The sequence below is a fragment of the Schistocerca piceifrons genome, chromosome 3, assembly GCF_021461385.2.
Source record: "Schistocerca piceifrons isolate TAMUIC-IGC-003096 chromosome 3, iqSchPice1.1, whole genome shotgun sequence".
NCBI classification, from domain to species: Eukaryota; Metazoa; Arthropoda; class Insecta; order Orthoptera; family Acrididae; genus Schistocerca; species Schistocerca piceifrons.
This window is the reverse complement of record NC_060140.1, coordinates 926,782,315-926,804,599: the sequence shown is the minus strand read 5'-3', so window position 1 is coordinate 926,804,599 and position 22,285 is coordinate 926,782,315. Positions and strand designations below refer to the sequence as shown.

General features: G+C 42.9%; 1 protein-coding gene across 1 annotated transcript in view; it reads right to left on the bottom strand.

The window, feature by feature from the left end:
• Positions 1-20,251, bottom strand: part of LOC124789228 (facilitated trehalose transporter Tret1-like) — an 85,105-nt gene extending 64,854 nt beyond the window's left edge. Inside the window, exon 1 of the mRNA XM_047256522.1 lies at positions 20,122-20,251. Coding sequence (XP_047112478.1) covers positions 20,122-20,251 — 130 coding nt within the window. The remainder of the gene's footprint in view (positions 1-20,121) is intronic.
• Positions 20,252-22,285: the final 2,034 nt, after the last annotated feature.

Genomic DNA, 22,285 nt, shown 5'->3' with positions numbered 1-22,285 from the left:
TGTCTCCTGGAATTCTCTAAAATCTCTAGTGTTTTTCGGTACACAGGAGAAAAATAAACTGCAGATGGAAACCAGTGTCTGAAACTGCCATCCACCTAGACAAAGGAGCGTTGCATTCATAGGATACAAGGCCTGTCTACACAGCAGGTAGCTCCATCTTCTGCACTGCCGATCGTGGCAATTGGAAACAGTCAATGAACAACTACCAACATTGCGAGACCTTCCGCCTATTGTTCGTCAGTTTTTTTCGGTATCGTTTTGTAACAACCTGTATATCGGACGTAGATCAGCTGTGGTTTCTCGCGAGTTCTCCCAGTATGAAAAATTCCACGTTTCCCCTTTTTGGAGGAACTAGTATCATCTGCGCTGACAAAGGAGGACATAAATTTTCTACTTTCTACCTCTCGTGTTGAGTTCCTACTCATTAAAGTAAGGTAAGTTGGTGAAAGATCGTGAATAAGGTTAAAAAAATGCCACCATGAAAAGTTATTTTTTTGTGACACCACCTAGTATGCTACTTCATCCAGTGTGGTACGAGTATAAATAACGGTTACAAATTAATAAACTTAGGATAATATTTCCTCAACAGTTCAGTTTATCAAAACATGTAATTCGCCTTAATGAGTATTCACAAGGGAACCTCCCCATCGCACCCTCCTCAGATTTAGTTATAACTTGGCACAGTGGATAGGCCTTGAAAAACTGAACACAGATCAATCGAGAAAACAGGAAGAAATTGTGTGGAACTATGAAAAAAATAAGCAAAATATACAAATTGAGTAGTCCATGCGCAAGATAGGCAACATCAAGGATAACGTGAGCACAGGAGTGCCGTGGTCCCGTGGTTAGCGTGAGCAGTTGCGGAACGAGAATTCCTGGGTTCAAGTCTTCCCTCGAGTGAAAAAGTTACTTTCTTTATTTTCGCAAAGTTATGATCTGTCCGTTCGTTCATTGCCGTCTCTGTTCACTGTAATAAGTTTGGTGTCTGTGTTTTGCGACCGCACCGCAAAGCCGTACGATTAGTAGGCGGAAGGACGTGCCTCTCCAATGGGAACCGAAAACATTTGATCGTAAGGTCATAGGTCAACCGATTCCTCCACTGGAAAACACGTCTGATATATTCTATACGACACTGCTGACGGCATGTGCGTCACATGACAGGAATATGTTGTCGACCCACCTAACTTGTACACATGGCGAATGGGTAAAAAAATTCTTCTACCTTGCCCGATTTAGGTTTTCTTGTGGATGTAATAATCACTCCCAAAAAAGTGATGAAATCATAGGAGTTTGTCACACAAACTGAAAATAAAAAATTAAACCTTTCACTCGAGTGAAGACTTGAACCAAGGACCTCTCGGTCCGCAGCTGCTCACGCCAACCACGGGACCACGGCGCTCCTTAGCTAACACTCTTCTTGATGTTGCCTATCTTGCGCATGGACTACTTAGTGTGTATATTTTGCTTATTTTTTTCATAGTTCCATACAACTTCTTTCTGTTTTCTCGGTTGATCTGTGTTCAGTTTTTCAAGGCCTATCCACTGTGCGAACGTATAACTAAATCTGAGAGGGGTGCGATGGGGAGGTTCCCTTGTCAGAAGAAATGTTGCTGGATTTATGAGATAGTTCATCATCAATGGTGTTAATGGTGCAGCAGGGGGTGGTGAACTCTGCGCTTGGGTAGTCAATGCATTTGGAGAACTGGAAGAAGCCCATGCTGATGAGAAATATCCCGACGTGTCCGTCTCGGTATCGTCCAGCTTCTAATTCAGGAGTAGCAGGAATTCAGTATTATGCTAAGAGAGACATTCTCCTGGGCTTGCATGGGACGTGTGGTAGTAATCGATGACGCGCTGCCAGCTGAAAACCATCTGCATGTTGATGTCTTCCCCGACGACGACGCCACCTTCAGTAGTATAATTGCCCGTCTCTCGTAGCCAGAACCGTGCTACAGTGGTTTGAGAAGCATTACAGTGAACACACGTCGATGTCTCGGCGACCAGTTTCTCCTGATGTAAATCCTATGGAACCCATCTGTGTCGCTACTCTACGCCATCAACGCGTGCACAAATCAGCGCCCCATTACTTACGCAAATTACATGAGTTGAGCGTGGACGTCTAATGCCACATACCTCCATAAACGTATCAACAAACTATTCGATCCCTGATACGCGGAATCAGTAATGTATTTCGTTCCAAAGGCGGACAAACCAGCTGTTAAGCAGGTGGTCTTAATGTTTTGGCTCATCAGTGTCCATCTTACAATAACATGGTGTTAAAAGGAATCTGTCAGACTTTGATAACACGATAAATCAATCAAAACCAAAGGCAGTAAATTCAACTGAAGACCTAGTAATTACTATTACGACCGACTTAAATTGGATAAAACACATAGAAAATGTTGTGGAGAAGGTGAATCAAAAAATGCGTTTTATTGTCAGAACAAAAAAAGACGATGCAACAGATCTGCTAAAGAGACTGCCAGCAATACGGTTGTCCGCCCTCTTTTGGATTACTGCTGCGCGGTGTGGGATCCTTACCACATAAGATTAACGGAGTACATCGAGAAAGTTCAAAGAAGGGCAGCACGTTTCTTGTCATCGAGAAAAAAAATAGTTCAAATGGCTCTGAGCAGTATGGGACTTAACATCTGTGGTCATCAGTCCCCTAGAACGTAGAGCTACTTAAACCTAATTAAGGACATCACACACATCCATGTCCGAGGCAGGATTCGAAGCTGCGACCGTAGCGGGCACGCGGTTCCAGACTGAAGCGCCTAGAACCGATCGGCCACACCGGCCGGCTATCATCGAGAAATACGAGAGGTAGTGTCACGAACATGTTACAAGATTTGAGATGGACATCATTAAAACAAAGGCGTTTCTCGTTGGCGCGGGATCTTCTCAAAAATTTCATTTCACGCTCCTCTGAATGCAAAATATTTTGTTGGCGTCGACCTCCATAGAGAGAAGCGATGATTATCATAAAATAAGGGAAATCAGAACACGCGCGGAAATATATTGGTGTTCGCTTCTTCCCCGCGCTGCTTGAGAGTGGAATGATAGTTATTGTGGAGGTGGCTCCGTAAACCCTCTGCCAGGCACTTAAGTGTGATTTGCAGAGTACCCAGGTAGATGTAGATTAAGCAGAATCAATAACCTTCATTCAAACAGAAATTTAATGAATTTTTTTAGTGCTCATATGTAGGACGGCACGCTTTTCATTGTTCAAGGTCTGCTGCCACTTTTCGCACCATACTGATGTCTTGACTGAATTAGTTTTCAATCCGCATCTGATGACTTCACGAGACAGTACACGACAGCATCAGTTACGAACATTCTTTGTGATGGCTGCTGAGATTGCCTCCTAAATTCGTTTATACTGACCACTAATAATAATTTGCATTGCATTGTTCTATCAAAAATTCAGCGTACACCATCTCAACAACCAGCTCCACCACATTTCCAGAAACGATCGCAAAACATATCGCAAGGTTCCACCGAGACTCGAATTCGGATCGCTAGAGTAGAGGACCAGAGTGCTAACCGTTACACCATGGAGCTGCACGCTGCTGCCGCCCTTAAATTAAGTACCTCCCTGACGTTAATCAGATGCGATTTCAGTACATGCTGTATAGAAGAAGAATAGCAGATGGCCCATAGCACTTTCTCAGGGAACCACAGACATCACTTCGGTTGCGTCAGATGACTTCTGGGCAATTGCTACGAACTGTGACCTTTCTGACAGAAAATCATAAATCCAGTTGCGCAGCTGAGACGGTACTCAATAGACACGCAGTTTGATTACAAGCCGCTATTCAGGAACTGCGTTAAAAGCCTTCTATATATCTAGAAATCCATTCGTATTATAAAAATGGATTTACGTATATATGTATGTATGTTCCACAACTCCTCCTAAACCACTTGACCGATTTCAAACAAACTTGGTACACACTCTACTTGCTGTTTGAGAACAGCCGCGGCCGGCCGCGGTGGTCTAGCGGTTCTAGGCGCGCAGTCCGGAACCGCGCGACTGCTACGGTCGCAGGTTAGAATCCTGCCTCGGGCATGGATATGTGTGATGTCCTTAGGTTAGTTAGGTTTAAGTAGTTCTAAGTTCTAGGGGACTGATGACCACAGTAGTTAAGTCCCATAGTGCTCAGAGCCATTTGAGAACAGCCGCTGTAGGGACAATAATCACGCACCTGTCAAAGGGATGTGGTTTGGGTGAAAAAATATAGTGGCTCACGACACACAGACAGCAGATTATATTCATCCAGTGTTTGAGAATGAGGGCACTTGGAGACCTGCAACAAACTTTGGACATAATTTCAGAACTTTACAAAACTTTGTCTCGCTGATGAAACCAGGAAAGACTTTATTGCTCATTATATTCTTCCTTTTCATGGAGTAAAACTGCGACATCGGGCATGCCGATGTAATTTATTACTTCTTTACTACTATCTGCATTCCCGACAAATTTTGCAGACAGCATTCACATATACCACTGAATGTACCAGCAAAATTGTAGCATTGTGTGATCATGCTTCAGGATACAGAACTTCGTAAACACACAGAAGCGTGAAAAACTGCCACACCATGGAAGACGTTTAACTCTATCTGCATCTACATCTACATACGTATTCCGCAATCCACCATACGGTGTGTGGCGGAGGGTACCTCGTGCCACAACTAGCATCTTCTCTCCCCGTTCCAATCCCAAACAGAATGAGGTTCAAATGGTTCAATATGGCTCTGAACACTATGGGACTTAACATCTATGGTCATCAGTCCCCTAGAACTTAAAACTACTTAAACCTAACTAACCCATGGACAGCACACAACACCCAGTCATCAAGAGGCAGGGAAAGTCCCTGACCCCGCCGGGAATCGAACCCGGGCAGAACGAGGGAAAAATGACTGCCTATATGCCTCCGTACGAGCCCTAATCTCTCTTATCTTATCTTTGTGGTCTCTCCGCGAAATATAAGTTGGCGGCAGTAAAATTGTACTGCAGTCAGCCTCAAATGCTGATTCTCTAAATTTCCTCAGTAGCGATTCACGAAAAGAACGCCTCCTTTCCTCCAGAGACTCCCACCCGAGCTCCTGAAGCATTTACGTAACACATGCGTGATGATCAAACCTACCAGTAACAAATCTAGCAGGCCGCCTCTGAATTGCTTCTATGTCCTCCCTCAATCCGACCTGATAGGGATCCCAAACGCTCGAACACTACTCAAGAATAGGTCGTATTAGTGTTTTATAAGCGGTCTCCTTTACAGATGAACCACATCTTCCCAAAATTCTACCAATGAACCGAAGACGACTATCCGCCTTCCCCACAACTGCCATTACATGCTTGTCCCACTTCATATCGCTCTGCAATGTTACGCCCAAATATTTAATCGACGTGACTGTGTCAAGCGCTACACTACTAATGGAGTATTCAAACATTACGGGATTCTTTTTCCTATTCATCTGCGTTAATTTACATTTATCTATATTTAGAGTTAGCTGCCATTCTTCACACCAATCACATATCCTCTCCAAGTCATCTTGTATCCTCGTACAGTCACTCAACGACGACACCTTGCCGTACACCACAGCATCATCAGCAAACAGCCGCACATTGCTATCCACCCTATCCAAAGGATCATTTATGTAGATAGAAAACAACAGCGGACCTACGACACTTCCCTGGGGCACTCCAGATAATACCCTCACCTCCGATGAACACTCACCATCGAGGACAACGTACTGGGTTCTATTACTTAAGACGTCTTCGAGGCACTGACATATTTGGGAACCAATCCCATATGCTCGTACCTTAGGAGTCTGCAGTGGGGCACCGAGTCAAACGCTTTCCGGACGTCAAGAAACATGGCATCCGTCTGATACACTTCATCCATGGTTCGCAAGATATCCCACCTTTGCTACTATCTCTTGTTACAACACATTTCGCAGACAATATCCGTATATGTCGATGGATGTACCTACGAAAATACACAATTACACGACACATAGCTGAGGTGATATGACGTTACATATTGAGATGCGTGAAAAATGATCGCATCATGAATGCCATTTTAACTTACTGCTTCTTTACGACTGACTCTATTCGCAACACATTTCACATAGGATATCCACGCATACTACTGGACGTACCTGCGAAAACACATCATTGTCAACAAATAGTTCATGATATATGGCGTCATAAAAATTGAGCTGCGTAAGAATTTAAATGGAGGGCGAATTTCGATACAAAAAGCTCTTTCTATACCCCAGGATGGATTCAGAACAAACTTGGGAAACATTTTACTTACTGTCTGGAAAGAATTACTGTGAGTGTGTCCACCTGCTTAGCTGTTTGGTAGCGTGCACGCCGCCCACGCATGCGGGCCCCCGTTCGATTCCTGGCCGGAATGCAGATTTTTTTTTCCGGTCGGGCACCGGGTCATCATTTCATCCTGATCATCGGCGCGCAAGTCGCCCAATGTGGCGTCGAATGAAATGAGACTTGCACTTGGCGGCCGGACTCCCCGAATAGGGCCTCCCAGCAAACGAAGTCATACGCTCATTTCATTTTTTACTGTGAGAGTCATAACGAGCAACTCTCTGCCGGAGTGGGAGTGATAACTTAGAGAGGGGGGGGTTGAAGGAGATGGACAGAGAGAGAAGGGAAAGGACGAGATGGACACAATAGGGAAAAACAGGTGGAAAATGGGTAGGGGATGTAGGCAGAGAATGGGAAGAGGAGATGATGGAAAGAGAGGGGGGAGGTAGGGCTGGACAGAGAAAGGAAAAAGGAGCAGAGGCGCAGGAACAGGGGGAGGAAGAGATTGGCAGAGAGAGGGGGAGGAGGGGTGGAGGATATGGACAGAAAGATAAGGGTTGAGGAGATGAACAATATGAAGAGGTAGGAAGAGATGGAGTGGGATAGGAGGAGATGGACAGAGCGAGTGGGAATAGGAGGAGATTAACAGTAACAGAGAGGATGAGGAGATTATGGTCAGGAAAAAGTGGTGGATGGGGTAGACAAAAGGGGAGGAGCAGGTTGACAAATTGACAGGGAGAGGGAGGAGGAGCAGGAGAACAGGAGGGTGGACAAGAGGAGATGGCAGAGGCAGAAACAGGAGGAGATGGGGTGGAGGAGGCAGAAACAGGAGGAGATGGGGTGGAGGAGGAGGAAAGAGAGAGGTGGTGGAGGATATGAATATAGGAGATGGATATAGAGGGGCGAGGATATGGACAGAGGAAGAGGAGAGAAGTTGATGGACAAAAAGGTATTGGAGTATGAGATTGATTTAGAAGGTGAGAAGGAGATGAGCAAAAGGGGAAGAAGTAGATGGACAGAGGGAGGGGCATGAGGGGATGGACAGAGAGAGGTGCAGGAGTAGATGGATAGGGGATGGGGAATGGAGACAGTGGACAGAGGGAGGGAATGGACTAGGTGAACAGAGAGGAGGGGGGGGGAGGGAGAGGGAGTTGGTATGAGAGAGTGGAAAGCAGGAGATAGAATAATAGAATTCGAATAAATACATACCCGGGAAATGCGTCTACTCGGCTAGTACAGAATAAACTTGAGATTCTCTGTTGGCAGCACTCATTACTTCGTGTGAACAAAGAGCCGGTTATGTTTCACAGTAAAAATACTTCCTAAATCCGTGCTGGTTATGTGCCAATACATCGTTATCTTAGAAGTAATTCATAATATTCGAACACAGTGTATGTGTTCCAAAATCCTTAGCTTCCTTTTATTACATGCTTCACCAGATTAATATTAATTACTGTAGAAGAATAACATGGCTGAAAACATGCAAACTTTTTATTCACTTTGCCCAGCGATGGCACATTCCTGACACACGGAAAGAGGAAATTCATTTCCCATTTGTACTTTGAGAAACGAATTGTAGAAATCAGTCTCACTTCATAAAATGTTCTTGTGACATATCCATATATCCAGTGCTTGTTTTGTTACAATCCATAAGAAAGTTTGTTTATCGGTTTGCGTTATGTTTACCTTGAAAATTTTAGCTTCGTCCTTCGATTCACTGCCTCACGTGATACCGCACTATGAGGCGTAACGCCGTATACCGATCCTGTCTTGGAGGCGGTTATGTGGGAGATGTGTCTCAGAGCTGGATAGTGACAGATGGTGACGCGAGACTGGACGTGCAATTAGTTTATGTATCAGCCGATAGAGGGCAATATTGGATAGGGGACTGATTTAGTTTCGATTGTGCCCACTAGAGTGCACTAAAGTAATAGAATGTTTTTCGTAAACTGTTCCATAAAGTGTTATTATGTCTTTTTGTGTAGGTAAAATGTTATAAATGTGTTTTAGCAGTATGAATGACGCGTGAGTGTGGTTTAAGGTTAATATGAAGATAATTGTTAAACGAGTTATGTAGCGGGATTTAGTGTGGGAACATTTGTCATAAGTATGGATGTGGACAAATGGGATTTTTGTAGAATAGATTAGTAAAGAATGTTTATGGTAAAGGGAAAGTTAATTCAGGTATAAATGACAGTAATAAATAACTTTATGCATAAACAAAACTTCAGCATATTAGATAATTACGTCGGTAAAAAGTGCAGTCGTTAGGTTTACTATTTTGCGATTGGTTATTGATGAAAAGAGCGGACGGACGCGGGATAATGTTGTTTTGCTATTGGCTGTTGAGTAAACTGACCAATGGTAAAGCAATATTCTTCGCGCGCCTTTTTCGGCTGGTAGAGAAGACTTAAAGTATTCTAGGGAGGAGTCGGACCCTAGCCATGAAACAGTTCGGATGTGTGTAGTAGTAGTAGTTCCGATGGAAATGATAAGTTGCCGGATCTAGCAGTGTCTCATACATTAAAAGAGTGGTAAAGTGACAGCATAATTATTCCGATGGGTGTGTAGAAATTTCGGAATTTTTAAGTGAATTTTGTGACGAGAAAAGACATATATTCCGCGTGGTTTTTTGAGCAAAAAACTGTGGCTAAAAACTGTGACTACATTAGGCACCGACAGACTTAATATTTGGCGAGCATTCTCGACCAAAAACAATATGTATTTATGTAGCTATTACGTTTTCGGGAAATGCAACACCATAAACTTGCTAACGTGAGTGAAAGGGATTGTGAGTGACTGTGTTGAGACTAGCACAGGCTTGGCAGTGATACTTGTTCACCTAAGTTTCCAACCTTTCATTTGTGTGAAAACTTTCTCCCGAAACGTAGATTAATGACTTTAATTGCAGCCTGGTTCACATCGAAGTACAGTAGGTTTCACTCGGCTTTCCTAGTGATGATCTGCTGAGACAATGTTCACAGGTAGGTGCAGGTTCGTCGTAAAGGGACGGAAGGAACCGCGCCGCCGCAAGTATCGCTAAACTATTAATTTCATTCCCATGCATCTTCGCACATTAAATTACTCTATCCCCTTGTTGCGCAGGAAAATAGTTGTTCCTACTCTTCCGATAAAAATTGATTCATGCGACGTCCAGTGATCTGACTTGCTCGTGGTATTACGTTGAACATCTCCATACGTCCACCCATTTTTAACTGAATGCTGCGAGGTTCTTTGAAAGGACTTCGGCTTATTTGCTGAGCCATTCTGTCCAATCTGAGCTTCTGTTCCCCCTGCACTGGCGCCAACGGGTACACGTAACATTTTACCCTCATCTTCGTCCGCCGCTCGTAGTTCAGTGGTCAGCGCGACGGAATGTCATACCTTACGGCCCGGGTTCGATTCCCGACTGGGTCGGAGATTTTCTCCGCTCACGGATTGGGTGTTGTGTTGTCCTTATCATCATCATTTCATCCCCATCGACACGCAAGTCGCCGAAGTGGCGTCAACTCGAAAGACCTGCACCAGGTGAACGGTCTACCCGACGGGAGGCCCTAGCCACACGGCATTTCCATTACCCTAATCTTCAATCTTTGGTCCTTTTCTGCGATATTCCAGATGAAGAAGACCAAGAGGACTTACAGAGTTGCTCCAAGGAAGCCTCATGGCTTCATTTTTATCATTAGCAAATTTATGTCCAATTTCTTACAAAGTTTTCGGTGTTTTCCAGAAGTTGGGAAAATTTTATCGTACTTGATCTACTGGGAATTATACACCTACTATGAAGCGTTCCATTGGTGATGAGTGGTTTGAAAGTCTACTCGTCCCACAGATACGCTACCGAAACCCACGCGTTACCTGTCAAGAAACTCTACAGCAAAGAAGTGTCACTGTTTTTGTAATCATAACTGGAATTCCCTCGAAGTAAGGACTCGAAATTCTCGGTAGACCTCTAGATGAAAAGCGGTATCTTGTTGAAACCAATGATATTATCGGCTCGGCACTGATACCACCTAAGAGCAACCTCATTTAAGGGATCTCACAACGCACAGGTCTGTACAAACAACCAGTGGCAGATAAAACTTCGGAATATCAGCGTCCACTTGACAATTATCTCAGTAGTTTTCTTTTTACTTTTATCTCAGGCATGAGACATGTAATATCATTGTGATTTCGCACTTCACACAATTGCCGATAGGTAACACTTTTAGTGTTCTTGTATTGCTCTTGCGGCATTTCCATCGCAGTTCATGTATTAAATTTTAGTCATTTATGCACTTCTGCTGGTAACCCAACGACGAGGAGGCCTCTAAACGCACAAAGCAATAATTCTTATCAAAAATTAAATCATTAACTTTTTAGGACGAAACATAGTTTCATAAGGAAGGATTTGCTTTCTCGCTGTGATAAAAAATATGTCTACTTAAACTGAATGTGATGTTTAGACACTGATGAAAGTAATGAAATGAAATCTTGATTAATATTTTGAAGTACACACTACAGCAACACACCAGAAACTGAAGAAAAATGACGCTCAGCAGAATCGATTGTGTTCGTGCAGTTACGGTCGCTGTAATTTTAGTATGAAGCTCTAAACATACCGAAAGAAGACCTGTCGTTACTCCAGTTCTCATATGCGCCAATTTCGGCCACTATTAAAGCTTAGAACTCCGATACCGTGATCATTAACGCACGCCAGTGCGATGTTGGGCCAGGTCAGGTATCTTGGAATCCGGGCTAGGGACGTTCTAACACCAGAATCGATATAATGGTGGGTATCTTTAGTAAAGCTTAAAATTATATCTCTGCCTCGATAATTCGAGAACAAAAGTATCAATGTCAACAGTATCGCAAGGCACTGATCGCTTTTTTGTGTATTTTCAAGCTTCCTTTAACTAAAAAGGCCTTTTGATCTTTTGATCTTTTAAGACTTATTTAGCACACAATGTGAAAAATGAAAATTGTGCTATTCTTTCACGGGAGAACTTCAGTATAAAGTCAAATACAGACGTAAAAAGTAACAAACAAATATTCCTAACACAAATAAAAATATATGCCTTCATGTAAAAGGTATCATATAGACTATATAATGGTAAGACAGAGATTTAGGAACCAGGTTTTAAATTGTAAGACATTTCCAGGGGCAGATGTGGACTCTGACCACAATCTATTGATTATGACCTGTAGATTAAAACTGAAGACACTGCAAAAAGGTGGGAATTTAAGGAGATGGGACCTGGATAAACTGAAAGAACCAGAGGTTGTACAGAGTTTCAGGGAGAGCATAATGGAACAATTGACAGGAATGGGGGAAAGAAATACAGTAGAAGAAGAATGGGTAGCTTTGAGGTATGAAGTAGTGAAGGCAGCAGAGGATCAAATAGGTAAAAAGACGAGGGCTAGTAGAAATGCTTGGGTAACAGAAGAAATATTGAATTTAATTGATGAAAGGAGAAAATGTAAAAATGCAATAAATGAAGCAGGCAAAAAGGAATACAGACGTCTCAAAAATGAGATCGACAGGAAGTGCAAAATGGCTAAGCATGGATGGCTAGAGGACAAATGTAAGGATGTAGACGCTTATCTCACTAGGGGTAAGATAGATACCGCCTACAGGAAAATTAAAGAGACCTTTGGAGGAAAGAGAACCACTTGCATGAATATCAAGAGCTCAGATGGAAACCCAGTTCTAAGCAAAGAAGGGAAAGCAGAAAGGTGGAAGGAGTATATAGAGGGTCTATACAAGGGCGATGTACTTGAGGACAATATTATGGAAATGGAAGAGGATGTAGATGAGGATGAAATGGGAGATAGGATACTGCGTGAAGAGTTTGACAGAGCACTGAAAGACCTGAATCGAAACAAGGCCCCCGGAGTAGACAACATTCCATTGGAACTACTGACGGCCATGGGAGAGCCAGTCCTGACAAAACTCTACCATCTGGTGAGCAAGATGTATGAGACAGACGAAATACCCTCAGACTTCAAGAAGAATATAATAATTCCAATCCCAAAGAAAGCAGGTGTTGACAGATGTGAAAATTACCGAACAATCAGTTTAATAAGCCACAGCTGCAAAATACTAACGCGAATTCTTTACAGGCGAATGGAAAAACTAGTAGAAGCCGACCTCGGGGAAGATCAGTTTGGATTCCGTAGAAATACTGGAACACGTGAGGCAATACTGACCTTACGACTTATCTTAGAAGAAAGATGAAGGAAAGGCAGACCTACGTTTCTATCATTTGTAGACTTAGAGAAAGCTTTTGACAATGTTGACTGGAATATTCTCTTTCAAATTATAAAGGTGGCAGGGGTAAAATACAGGGAGCGAAAGGCTATTTACAATTTGTACAGAAATCAGATGGCAGTTTTAAGAGTCGAGGGACGTGAAAGGAAAGCAGTGGTTGGGAAGGGAGTAAGACAGGGTTGTAGCCTCTCCCCGATGTTATTCAATCTGTATATTGAGCAAGTAGTAAAGGAAACAAAAGAAAAATTCGGAGTAGGTATTAAAATCCATGGAGAAGAAATAAAAACTTTGAGGTTTGCCGATGACATTGTAATTCTGTCAGAGACAGCAAAGGACTTGGAAGAGCAGTTGAATGGAATGGACAGTGTCTTGAGAGGAGTATATAAGATGAACATCAACAAAAGCAAAACGAGGATAATGGAATGTTGTCGAATTAAGTCGGGTGATGCTGAGGGAATTAGATTAGGAAATGAGACACTTAAAGTAGTAAAGGAGTTTTGCTATTTGGGTAGCAAAATAACTGATGATGGTCGAAGTAGAGAGGATATAAAATGTAGACTGGCAATGGCAAGGAAAGCGTTTCTGAAGAAGAGAAATTTGTTAACATCGAGCATAGAGTTAAGTGTCAGGAAGTCTTTTCTGAAAGTATTTGTGTGGAGTGTAGCCATGTATGGAAGTGAAATATGGACGATAAATAGTTTGGACAAGAAGAGAATAGAAGCTTTCGAAATGTGGTGCTACAGAAGAATGCTGAAGATTAGATGGGTAGATCACATAACTAATGAGGAAGTATTGAATAGGATTGGGGAGAAGAGAAGTTTGTGGCACAACTTGACCAGAAGAAGGGATCGGTTGGTAGGACATGTTCTGAGGCACCAAGGGATCACCAATTTAGTATTGGAGGGCAGCGTCGAGGGTAAAAATCGTAGAGGGAGACCAAGAGATGAATACAGTAAGCAGATTCAGAAGGATGTAGGTTGCAGTAGGTACTGGGAGATGAAGAAGCTTGCACAGGATAGAGCAGCATGGAGAGCTGCATCAAACCAGTCTCAGGACTGAAGACCACAACAACAACATGTAAATGTCATGCTACTCATATATTTATCGTTACTACAAGCGAAACGTCTACTGTGCTAGACTGATAAATACCTATAAGTATATTTTCCTCATACAATATTCAGAAATCCGACAAACAGAACTACATTTGAAAATATTTGATTACAGTCACAAAGCCAAAAGCAGGTGATACTGCAGTCCTACTGCTGATATTTGACAGGGACTATGTAGCAAACGGCAGTTTTTATTATAGTTTCATGAGGAATAAAACCATGATTACTGATCGAAGTGGTGTACAGTGTCAAGACTATTATGGGCAAAGTACAAGTAAACATACTGTCAAGTCAACTCCCTGGGCCGTTTACCGTATTGCTGATACAGATTGCAATAAAAAGTATGGTCTACATCTTGGAGCTTCTAAGCCTCTTAGTGCACGATAAGTGAATAGCAGCATCCGACACAAAAAGTAACAAACACAGAACAGATCTATTTTAAAAAAACTAATTCGCTTGTTCTCAGTACACTGTGTTCCATGTCCTGTCGAAATACTTGAGCTCCCCGTGAACTCTGTTGCAATGTTGCAGCTAATGAAGCAGGTGCATTTAAACAGTAATTCCAGGTTCTCAGTCCTTTAACAACTCTGATCATTCCAAAGGCTCTTGAAAAATGCAGTTCTATTAAGATTGTGACGTCTTCCCTTACCTTACAGGGTGGTGGCTGAAACGATATCACGCCATTCGTTAAACCAAGTATACTAAATCCATTAATATCCATGGCGACACTCTGCAGATGCGGGACAAAGGTAGTGGTGTCGTCCCAGTGACAGTTGTGTCGCAAAGATATTTTTTTTTAAAAATGCTTAGAACGGAGAATGTATTTCGTGGCGAAATAAATGTACACGAACCTTATGTGTTTCATCGATCGCATAGACGGCGTAAACTTTTCCTGTATTACAGTAAATATTACATTTAATCTTAGTATCAAGGAGTAAACTCTTTAAATGTAATAACTTCTATGCTATTAACAAGGGAGAACGACTGTCCTAGATTGTTCTTCTCTTCCTCTCTCTTCGCTTGTTTCTAGTAACACAAAGCATACATCTTGTACCACGAAAGTAATGTAAGCATTTATACTGTTGACCTTGTTAATATAGTACGTTAAAGTTTATATGTGAGTTATTTCGATGTACAGTGAGCCCTCTGTCATGTTCCTTGCATTGAATTATTTTTTCTTAAGACGTTTACAGCTCCACAATTTTAGCGCCCACAGCTTCAACTGACGCCATTACGCGCCGACCTACAAAGCTGAATCATAGCGGAAGCGCAGGGAACGCCCGCTTTAACATTTAACAAACATTTTCTCACAGCAATGAGCCGCAGAGTAGAGCAACATTAGTTTTAAGATTCTACTTTTTAGCTTACGCCGAGAGCCAGGATTCGACTACCACAGCCTGAATATGATGGTAACAGGAGTATTCTTCGAGTATTGTGTGGGTCCACAATAATTTCAATATTTGAGTCCACGCTCTTAAAGTACAAATACGCTGAGGCTAATTATAATCCTGTTATAGTTTCATTCTCAAGTAAATTTCTTGGAAGTAAGTCAGTCCATTATGTTTGATGATTTTACTGCTCAGTTGTGAGTTACCTAAAAGTAAAACCAATTTTGAAATAATTTTATAAAATAATAAAATGATTCAAAAGTCAAAAATCATAGTCTATATTTAAATTTCTTTGAATGATAGATTTCAACTAAAAATCATTTAACAATTTTTGCATATTGGACCGCACAATTACATTCACACGTGCTTCTAGACACCGAACAAACGAGAAAAATATAAATAAATAAACAAATATACTCCTCACGAAGAGCCAGTTGATATGGCGCCCAACGTGCGGCGAAGAACAGCCACTTCAGTAGTGAATTGTGTTTGTGCGAGTGTGTGTGTTTCCTACATTAGAAGAAAACCTTTTGGCCGAAAGCTCAGATACATAGCACATGTACGTTTAGAAAGTTCAGATGTGGCTGTCTGTGACTCAGATTCTCCTCAATCCCTTTCATAATACTGTCGTTTTTCCATCGTGGGCTTTCCATTGTTTGAAGAAGAAGAAGATAACTTATCGGGAAAATATTAATTCGGAATTTTACTTTCCCGTACAAAGTTAGACACGGGATAACTTTTTTAACCCCAAAAAAACCGGAAGTCATTTACTATATGGGTCGTTTGACACACCCTTCCTTTTCCTGTCTACACAGCAACCTCCATGCCCTGCCCACATGCCTAGAAACGTCCGTGACGGGTTTCTTGAACTTAAGTATGAAATAACAAATCTTTCCTTGCCTCCATAAAGATCGGATTTCAATGTTGTCGACCCATTACAGTGTGCATCGTAAAACTATCAATGAAAACGACAACCACAAAACTGCTAAAATCTTTATTGTCTGCAACTAATTTAGACGTCATAGCCCATTATCTGGAAGTTTTTAGAACGTCCATGATTTCGCAGGCTACCTACTTGGAGACACGCCATCGTTGTTATAGGTAGTCTCCGAAAACCAGTTCATAGATGTTGGCGACTGATGAATGATGTATACGATTGGAGTTAAGCCCCTCAGCGTCAGTTAAGGCCTGAAAATGGTGTGCTGAAGCACCGAAAGTGGTAGCCATATAATAAATAACATCGTAAGGACGGCTGTAGGTGTTCCATTTTATTACAGAAGTGATGTCTGGCGTTCCCCAAGGAAGTGTTATATGCCCTCTGCTGCTCTTAATCTGCATAATCAACTTGGGAGATAGTCTGAGCAGCCGTATTAGATTGCTTGCAGATGGTGCTGCCATTTTCCATCCAAGAAAGTCATCGGAAGATCGAAAACAATTGTAAAATGACACAGTATCTGTGTGACGTAATAAGTGGCATTTGACCACAAGTAATGAAAAGTGTGAGGTTGTACACACGACTACTATAAGGAATCCGGCAAATTTTTGCTACAAAATAAGTCGCACAAATCTAACAGCCGTGAATTCAGCTAAATACCGAGGAGTTACAACTACGAACAACTTAAATTGGAACGATCACATAGATAACGTTGTGGGGTAAGGCAAACGGAATATTGTGGTTTATTGACAGAATACTTAGAAGATGCAACTAAAGAGACTGCCTGCATTACGCTTGTCCGTCCTCTGCTACAGTAGAGCTGTGCGGTATGGCATCCTTACCAGACTGAATTGAGGGGGACGTCGAAAACGTTCAAAGCAGGGCAGCTCGTTTGGTATTATAGCGAAGTAGGGGAGAGAGTGTCACCTATACGATAGTGGAGTTCAGGTGGTAACCATCGAAAGAAAGGCATTTTTCGTTTCAGTGAGATCTTTTCAGGAAATTTTGGTCTACAACGTTCTTCTTCAAATGTGAAAATATTTTGTTGGCACTACCTACATTGGGAGAAATGATCATAAGAGAAATCGGAGCTCGCACGGAAAAATTTAAGTATTCATTTATTGCAGGCGCTGTTGGAGAGTGTAACGGTAAAGAAACAGTGTTAAAGTAGTTGGATGAACCTCCTGACAGGCACGTAAGTGTGAACTGCAGGCCAGGTGTGTAGAGTTTGATGTAGACATACATGAGCAGCAAAATAATGATGTCCCATATTGCATGCCACATTCGTCAACCATGCGACATGGGTGAAATCTGAGACCAATTAGATGAGTACTTTATCGAAAAGGTTACATTTAAAAAATTTGTACTATCACTAGGACACTAATTCATACTGAATTCAGTAGCGACTGGTAACCATAAATTAGCGATTATCTCGCAAACGTCGTGCTGGCAGGCCCATGTTTACTGGAACGTTTGCCCTTCTGTTATCGCATACTTTCAAGCTTCTCAGTGTCCCCTTTTAGTTATGATACACTGTGTGCATTGTGTGTTTAAACCATGATGGGGGAAAGACATCTGTGATGGGATCCTAAGATCACATTGCTATTTCAGTGGAAGTGAAGAAATATTACAAGATGTGTTGAATGGAGTGAACAGACTAATCAGCACAAACATGGATCGAAAGTAAATCGAAGAAAGACGGATGTAATGAGAAGTAGCGGAAATGAGAACAGCAAAAAACTTAACGTTATATCTACATCTACATATCTACATCTACATCCATACTCCGCAAGCCACCTGACGGTGTGTGGCGGAGGGTAGTTTGAGTACCTCTATCGGTTCTCCCTTCTATTCCAGTCTCTTATTGTTCGTGGAAAGAAAGATTGTCGGTATGCCTCTGTGTGGGCTCTAATCTCTCTGATTTTATCCTCATGGTCTCTTCGCGAGATATACGTAGGAGGGAGCAATATACTGCTTGACTCCTCGGTGAAGATATGTTCTCGAAACTTCAACAAAAGCCCGTAACGAGCTACTGAGCGTCTCTCCTGCAAAGTCTTCCACTGGAGTTTATCTATCATCTCCATAACGCTTTCGCGATTACTAAATAATCCCTTAACGAAGCGCGCTGCTCTCCTTTGGATATTCTCTATCTCTTCTATAAACCCTATCTGGTATAGATCCCACACTGGTGAGCAGTGTTCAAGCAGCGATCGAACAAGTGTACTGTAACCTACTTCCTTTGCTTTCGGATTGCATTTCCTTAGGATTCTTCCAATGAGTCTCAGTCTGGCATCTGCTTTACCGACGATTAATTTTATATGGTCATTCCATTTCAAATCACTCCAATGCCTACTCCCAGATAATTTAAGAAATTAACTGCTTCCAGTTGCTGACCTCCTATATTGTAGCTAAATGATAACGGATCTTTCTTTCTATGTATTCGCAACACATTACACTTTGCTATATTGAGATTCAATTGCCATTCCCTGCACCATGCGTCAATTCGTTGCAGATCCTCCTGCATTTCAGTAAAATTTTCCAGTGCTACAACCTCTCGATATACTACAGCATCATCCGCAAAAATCCTCAGAGAAATTCCGATGTTATCCACTAGGTCATTTATGTATATTGTGTATAGCAACGGTCCTACGACACTCCCCTGCGGCACACCTGAAATCACTCTTACTTCGGAAGACTTCTCTCCATTGAGAATGACATGCTGCGTTCTGTTATCTAGGAACTCTTCAATCCAATCACACAATTGGTCTGATAGTCCATATGCTCTTACTCTGTTCATTAAACGACTGTGGGGAACTGTATCAAACGCCTTGTGGAAGTCAAGAAACACGGCATCTACCTGGGAACCCGTGTTCAAAAAAATGGCTCTGATCACTATGGGACTCAACATCAGAGGTCATCAGTCCCCTAGAACTTAGAACTACTTAAACTTAACTAACCTAAGGACGTCACACACATCCATGCCCGAGGCAGGATTCGAACCTGCGACCGTAGCAGTCGCACGGTTCCGGACTGAAGGGCCTAGAGCCGCTCGGCCACAGCGGCCGGCTGGGAACCCGTGTCTATGGCCCTCTGAGTCTCGTGGACGAATAGCGCGAGCTGGGTTTCACACGACCGTCTTTTTCGAAACCCATGCTGATTCCTACAGAGTAGATTTCGAGTCTCCAGAAAAGTCATTATACTCGCACATAATACGTGCTCCAAAATTCTACAACTGATCGACGTTAGAAATATAAGTCTATAGTTCTGCACATCTGTTCGACGTCCCTTCTTGAAAACGGGGGTGACCTGTGCCCTTTTCCAATCCTTTGGAACGCTACGCTCTCCTAGAGACCTACGGTATAACTGGTGATCATGAAGTAGACGAAGGTAAGGATTTCTCCTTCCTAGGCAGCAAAATAACACGTGATGGGTGGAGCGAGGAGGGCAAAAAATGCTGACTAGCACTGGCAAAAAGAGCATTCCTGGCCACGAAAAATCTATTAGTATCAAACATAAGGCTTCATTTGTGGAAGAAATTTCAGAGAATGTACGTTTGGAGCACAGCACGGTATGGTAGTGACAGATGGAATGTCGGGCAATCGGAACGGAAGAGAATCGAAGCATTTGAGATGATGTGCTACAAACATATGTCGAAAATCAGGTGGACTGATAAAGTAAGGAATCGGGGGCTCCTCTGTAGAATTGAGGAGGAAAGAAATATATGGTGAATGGTGACAAGAAGATGGGACGAGATGGTAGAGCATCTGTTAAGACATTGGGGAACAGCTTCCATGGTACCAGAGGGAACAGTAGAGGGTAAAAACTGTAGAGCAAGGTAGAGGAAAACAGGAATTGGAATACATCCAGCAAATAACTGAGGACGTAGGTTGCAAGTGACATTCTGAGATGAAGACGTTGCCAGCACAGGAGACGAATTCTTGGCGGGCCGCGTCAAACCAGTCAGAAGACTGACGATTCATACAAGAGAAAGGCCACGATACCTGCTCCCCCTCCCCCCTGCACCCCCCCCCCCCACCATTTCACACCTACCTCGCTCTTACCCCACACCCTATTCTTTTTTTTTTTTGTTAAACATTGTAACTCACCGGCTATGGCAGCGATGTACTGTTTCCTGACACCGCCGCGTCCTCCGCCGGCGCCACCATCGCCTTTCTTTTTTCCGGAAGGAGCTTCTGCCACCCTCAGCGGCGTCGCCGTGGCTTCTTCTGCAGACATTAGGCTGTAGCAGCGCGACGCTCGCTGGGTACTCGGGTACTGCTTCAACTAATTTCTGATCTCCATCTAAGGGCCCGGCCAGATAATTTCATCGTTCATCTGTATCACTTCTCATTGCATCATGCCCTTACATGGACGCCGGAGGTTGATACAGATAAAAATCCCCCGATAGCGCCAACGGTCTCGTGCCGCTGGTAACACAAATAAATGACACCGGCCGCAAACGTGATGGCTGACGAGAACACATTATACTGCATGAAATGTGTACTCGAGATAAAAAGAATCGTGTCAGATAAATCGTGTCTGATTACGACCGGACAGATGGAAAACATCTCAAGTGGTACATGGCAACAAATTGCCGCTACATGTCGGTGCTTTTTAAATGCGGCCCGTTTTTGAAACTTTCTGCGGCAACCTACTTTGGCTGCACAGTCTCAATATGGCACATTTTCACCAAAAAGCAGCCTTGTGCAGAAGCTTGTTGTAACACGCCCGGGGATACAAAAGGGTGGGGTGGTACCTTTAAACTGGTTGTCGTTTCTGCTTTTCTTGACCGTGCGCCCTGTCCACACACGTACCTGCTAATCCCGCGGCGGTCGTACTGTTCTGCTCCACACTGCTGCTGGCTTGCCTGAAATTATTTATCGAAATATGCAAGCGAATAAGGGGAGCCACTCGACGTTAAACACAACACTGTTCTACGTCTGGTATGAACATCTATATTCTGAGATGGTATGGAAATCACAGGTTCCACTGTTTACACTATAAGTCGTAAATGTTTATCCCAACTGACAGTCTTGATGATTATCTGTCCATTTGGACGAGCGTACGCGTACCGAACACGGCGCGGATGATTGTTGATGATGCAGAAGCCGAATGATCGAACAAAAGTTCTTACGCTCGTCACGCATACACAGATATTTGGTACCAGTCCTCTTTGACACTAGTAATGATATTTTAACACTGTTCGTCAAGTTAATTTTTCAGTTCACACTTCTTCAGTAGTACGAGCGTGCGCGTAACCGTCGCGGCGAGTCTGATTGTTGACAATGCGGAAACGCGATGACCGAACGCACGTTCTCGCGCTCGCTACAAGACACTGGCACTTGATTGCCCTCTTTTATGGTAACTAATTTTTACTGATTCACATCAGTTCATTCTGGGAGACCGAACACGGCGTGGATGATCGATGCTGTGCGACACGCAACGAGAGGATACATAAATACGTTATTGAAGGCACTGCTCATTTTCAATTACTTCTTGACGCACTTTCCTCTTAACCATTTCCACATTTCATCACTTTACTATAATAGCACTTGTAGCAACACTTCAACTTCCATGCTAACAATGCCTCTCACATGCACAGCTACACACTACACAACGGAACAGTTCCGTGTCCCGCGCTCGACTCTCTACAGACGCTGCTGCCCGCAAAGATACTCCACAACTAAACCAGCGATATGACAATACTCTTACATTGTGTAGTGGCCTCTGTTTTATGAATGGTAGTAACTGGAAGGGGATTTCATACTAAGGCTCGTCGACTTACCGTGGTTCTCTCAACATCCTACCATCAGCTGCATCTTTATAAATTCTTTACATCTTCTGCTGAAGTAGTTCTGCACGTAATCCAGATATATTACGTTTCCGTGCAACGCAAATTCAAAAATAGTTCAAATGGCTCTGAGCACTATGGGACTTAACTTCTAAGGTCATCAGTCTCCTAGAACTTAGAACAACTTAAACCTAACTAACCTAAGGACATCACACACATCCATTGCCGAGGCAGGATTCGAACCTGCGACCGTAGTGGTCGCGTGGTCCCAGACTGTAGCCCCTAGAACCGCTCGGCCACCTCGGCCGGCCAACGCAAATTACTTGCGTATGGTTAATGTAGGAATATTCTTTTCTAGCATTACTGAAGATGTAGCAGTCAGAATTGCATTGCGGAAAACGTAATTCGGTCTTTTCAAACGTATGGTAACAGGAGCCGTAAACATCTGGAATCTCTTGATGTTGTTGTTGTTGTTGAAG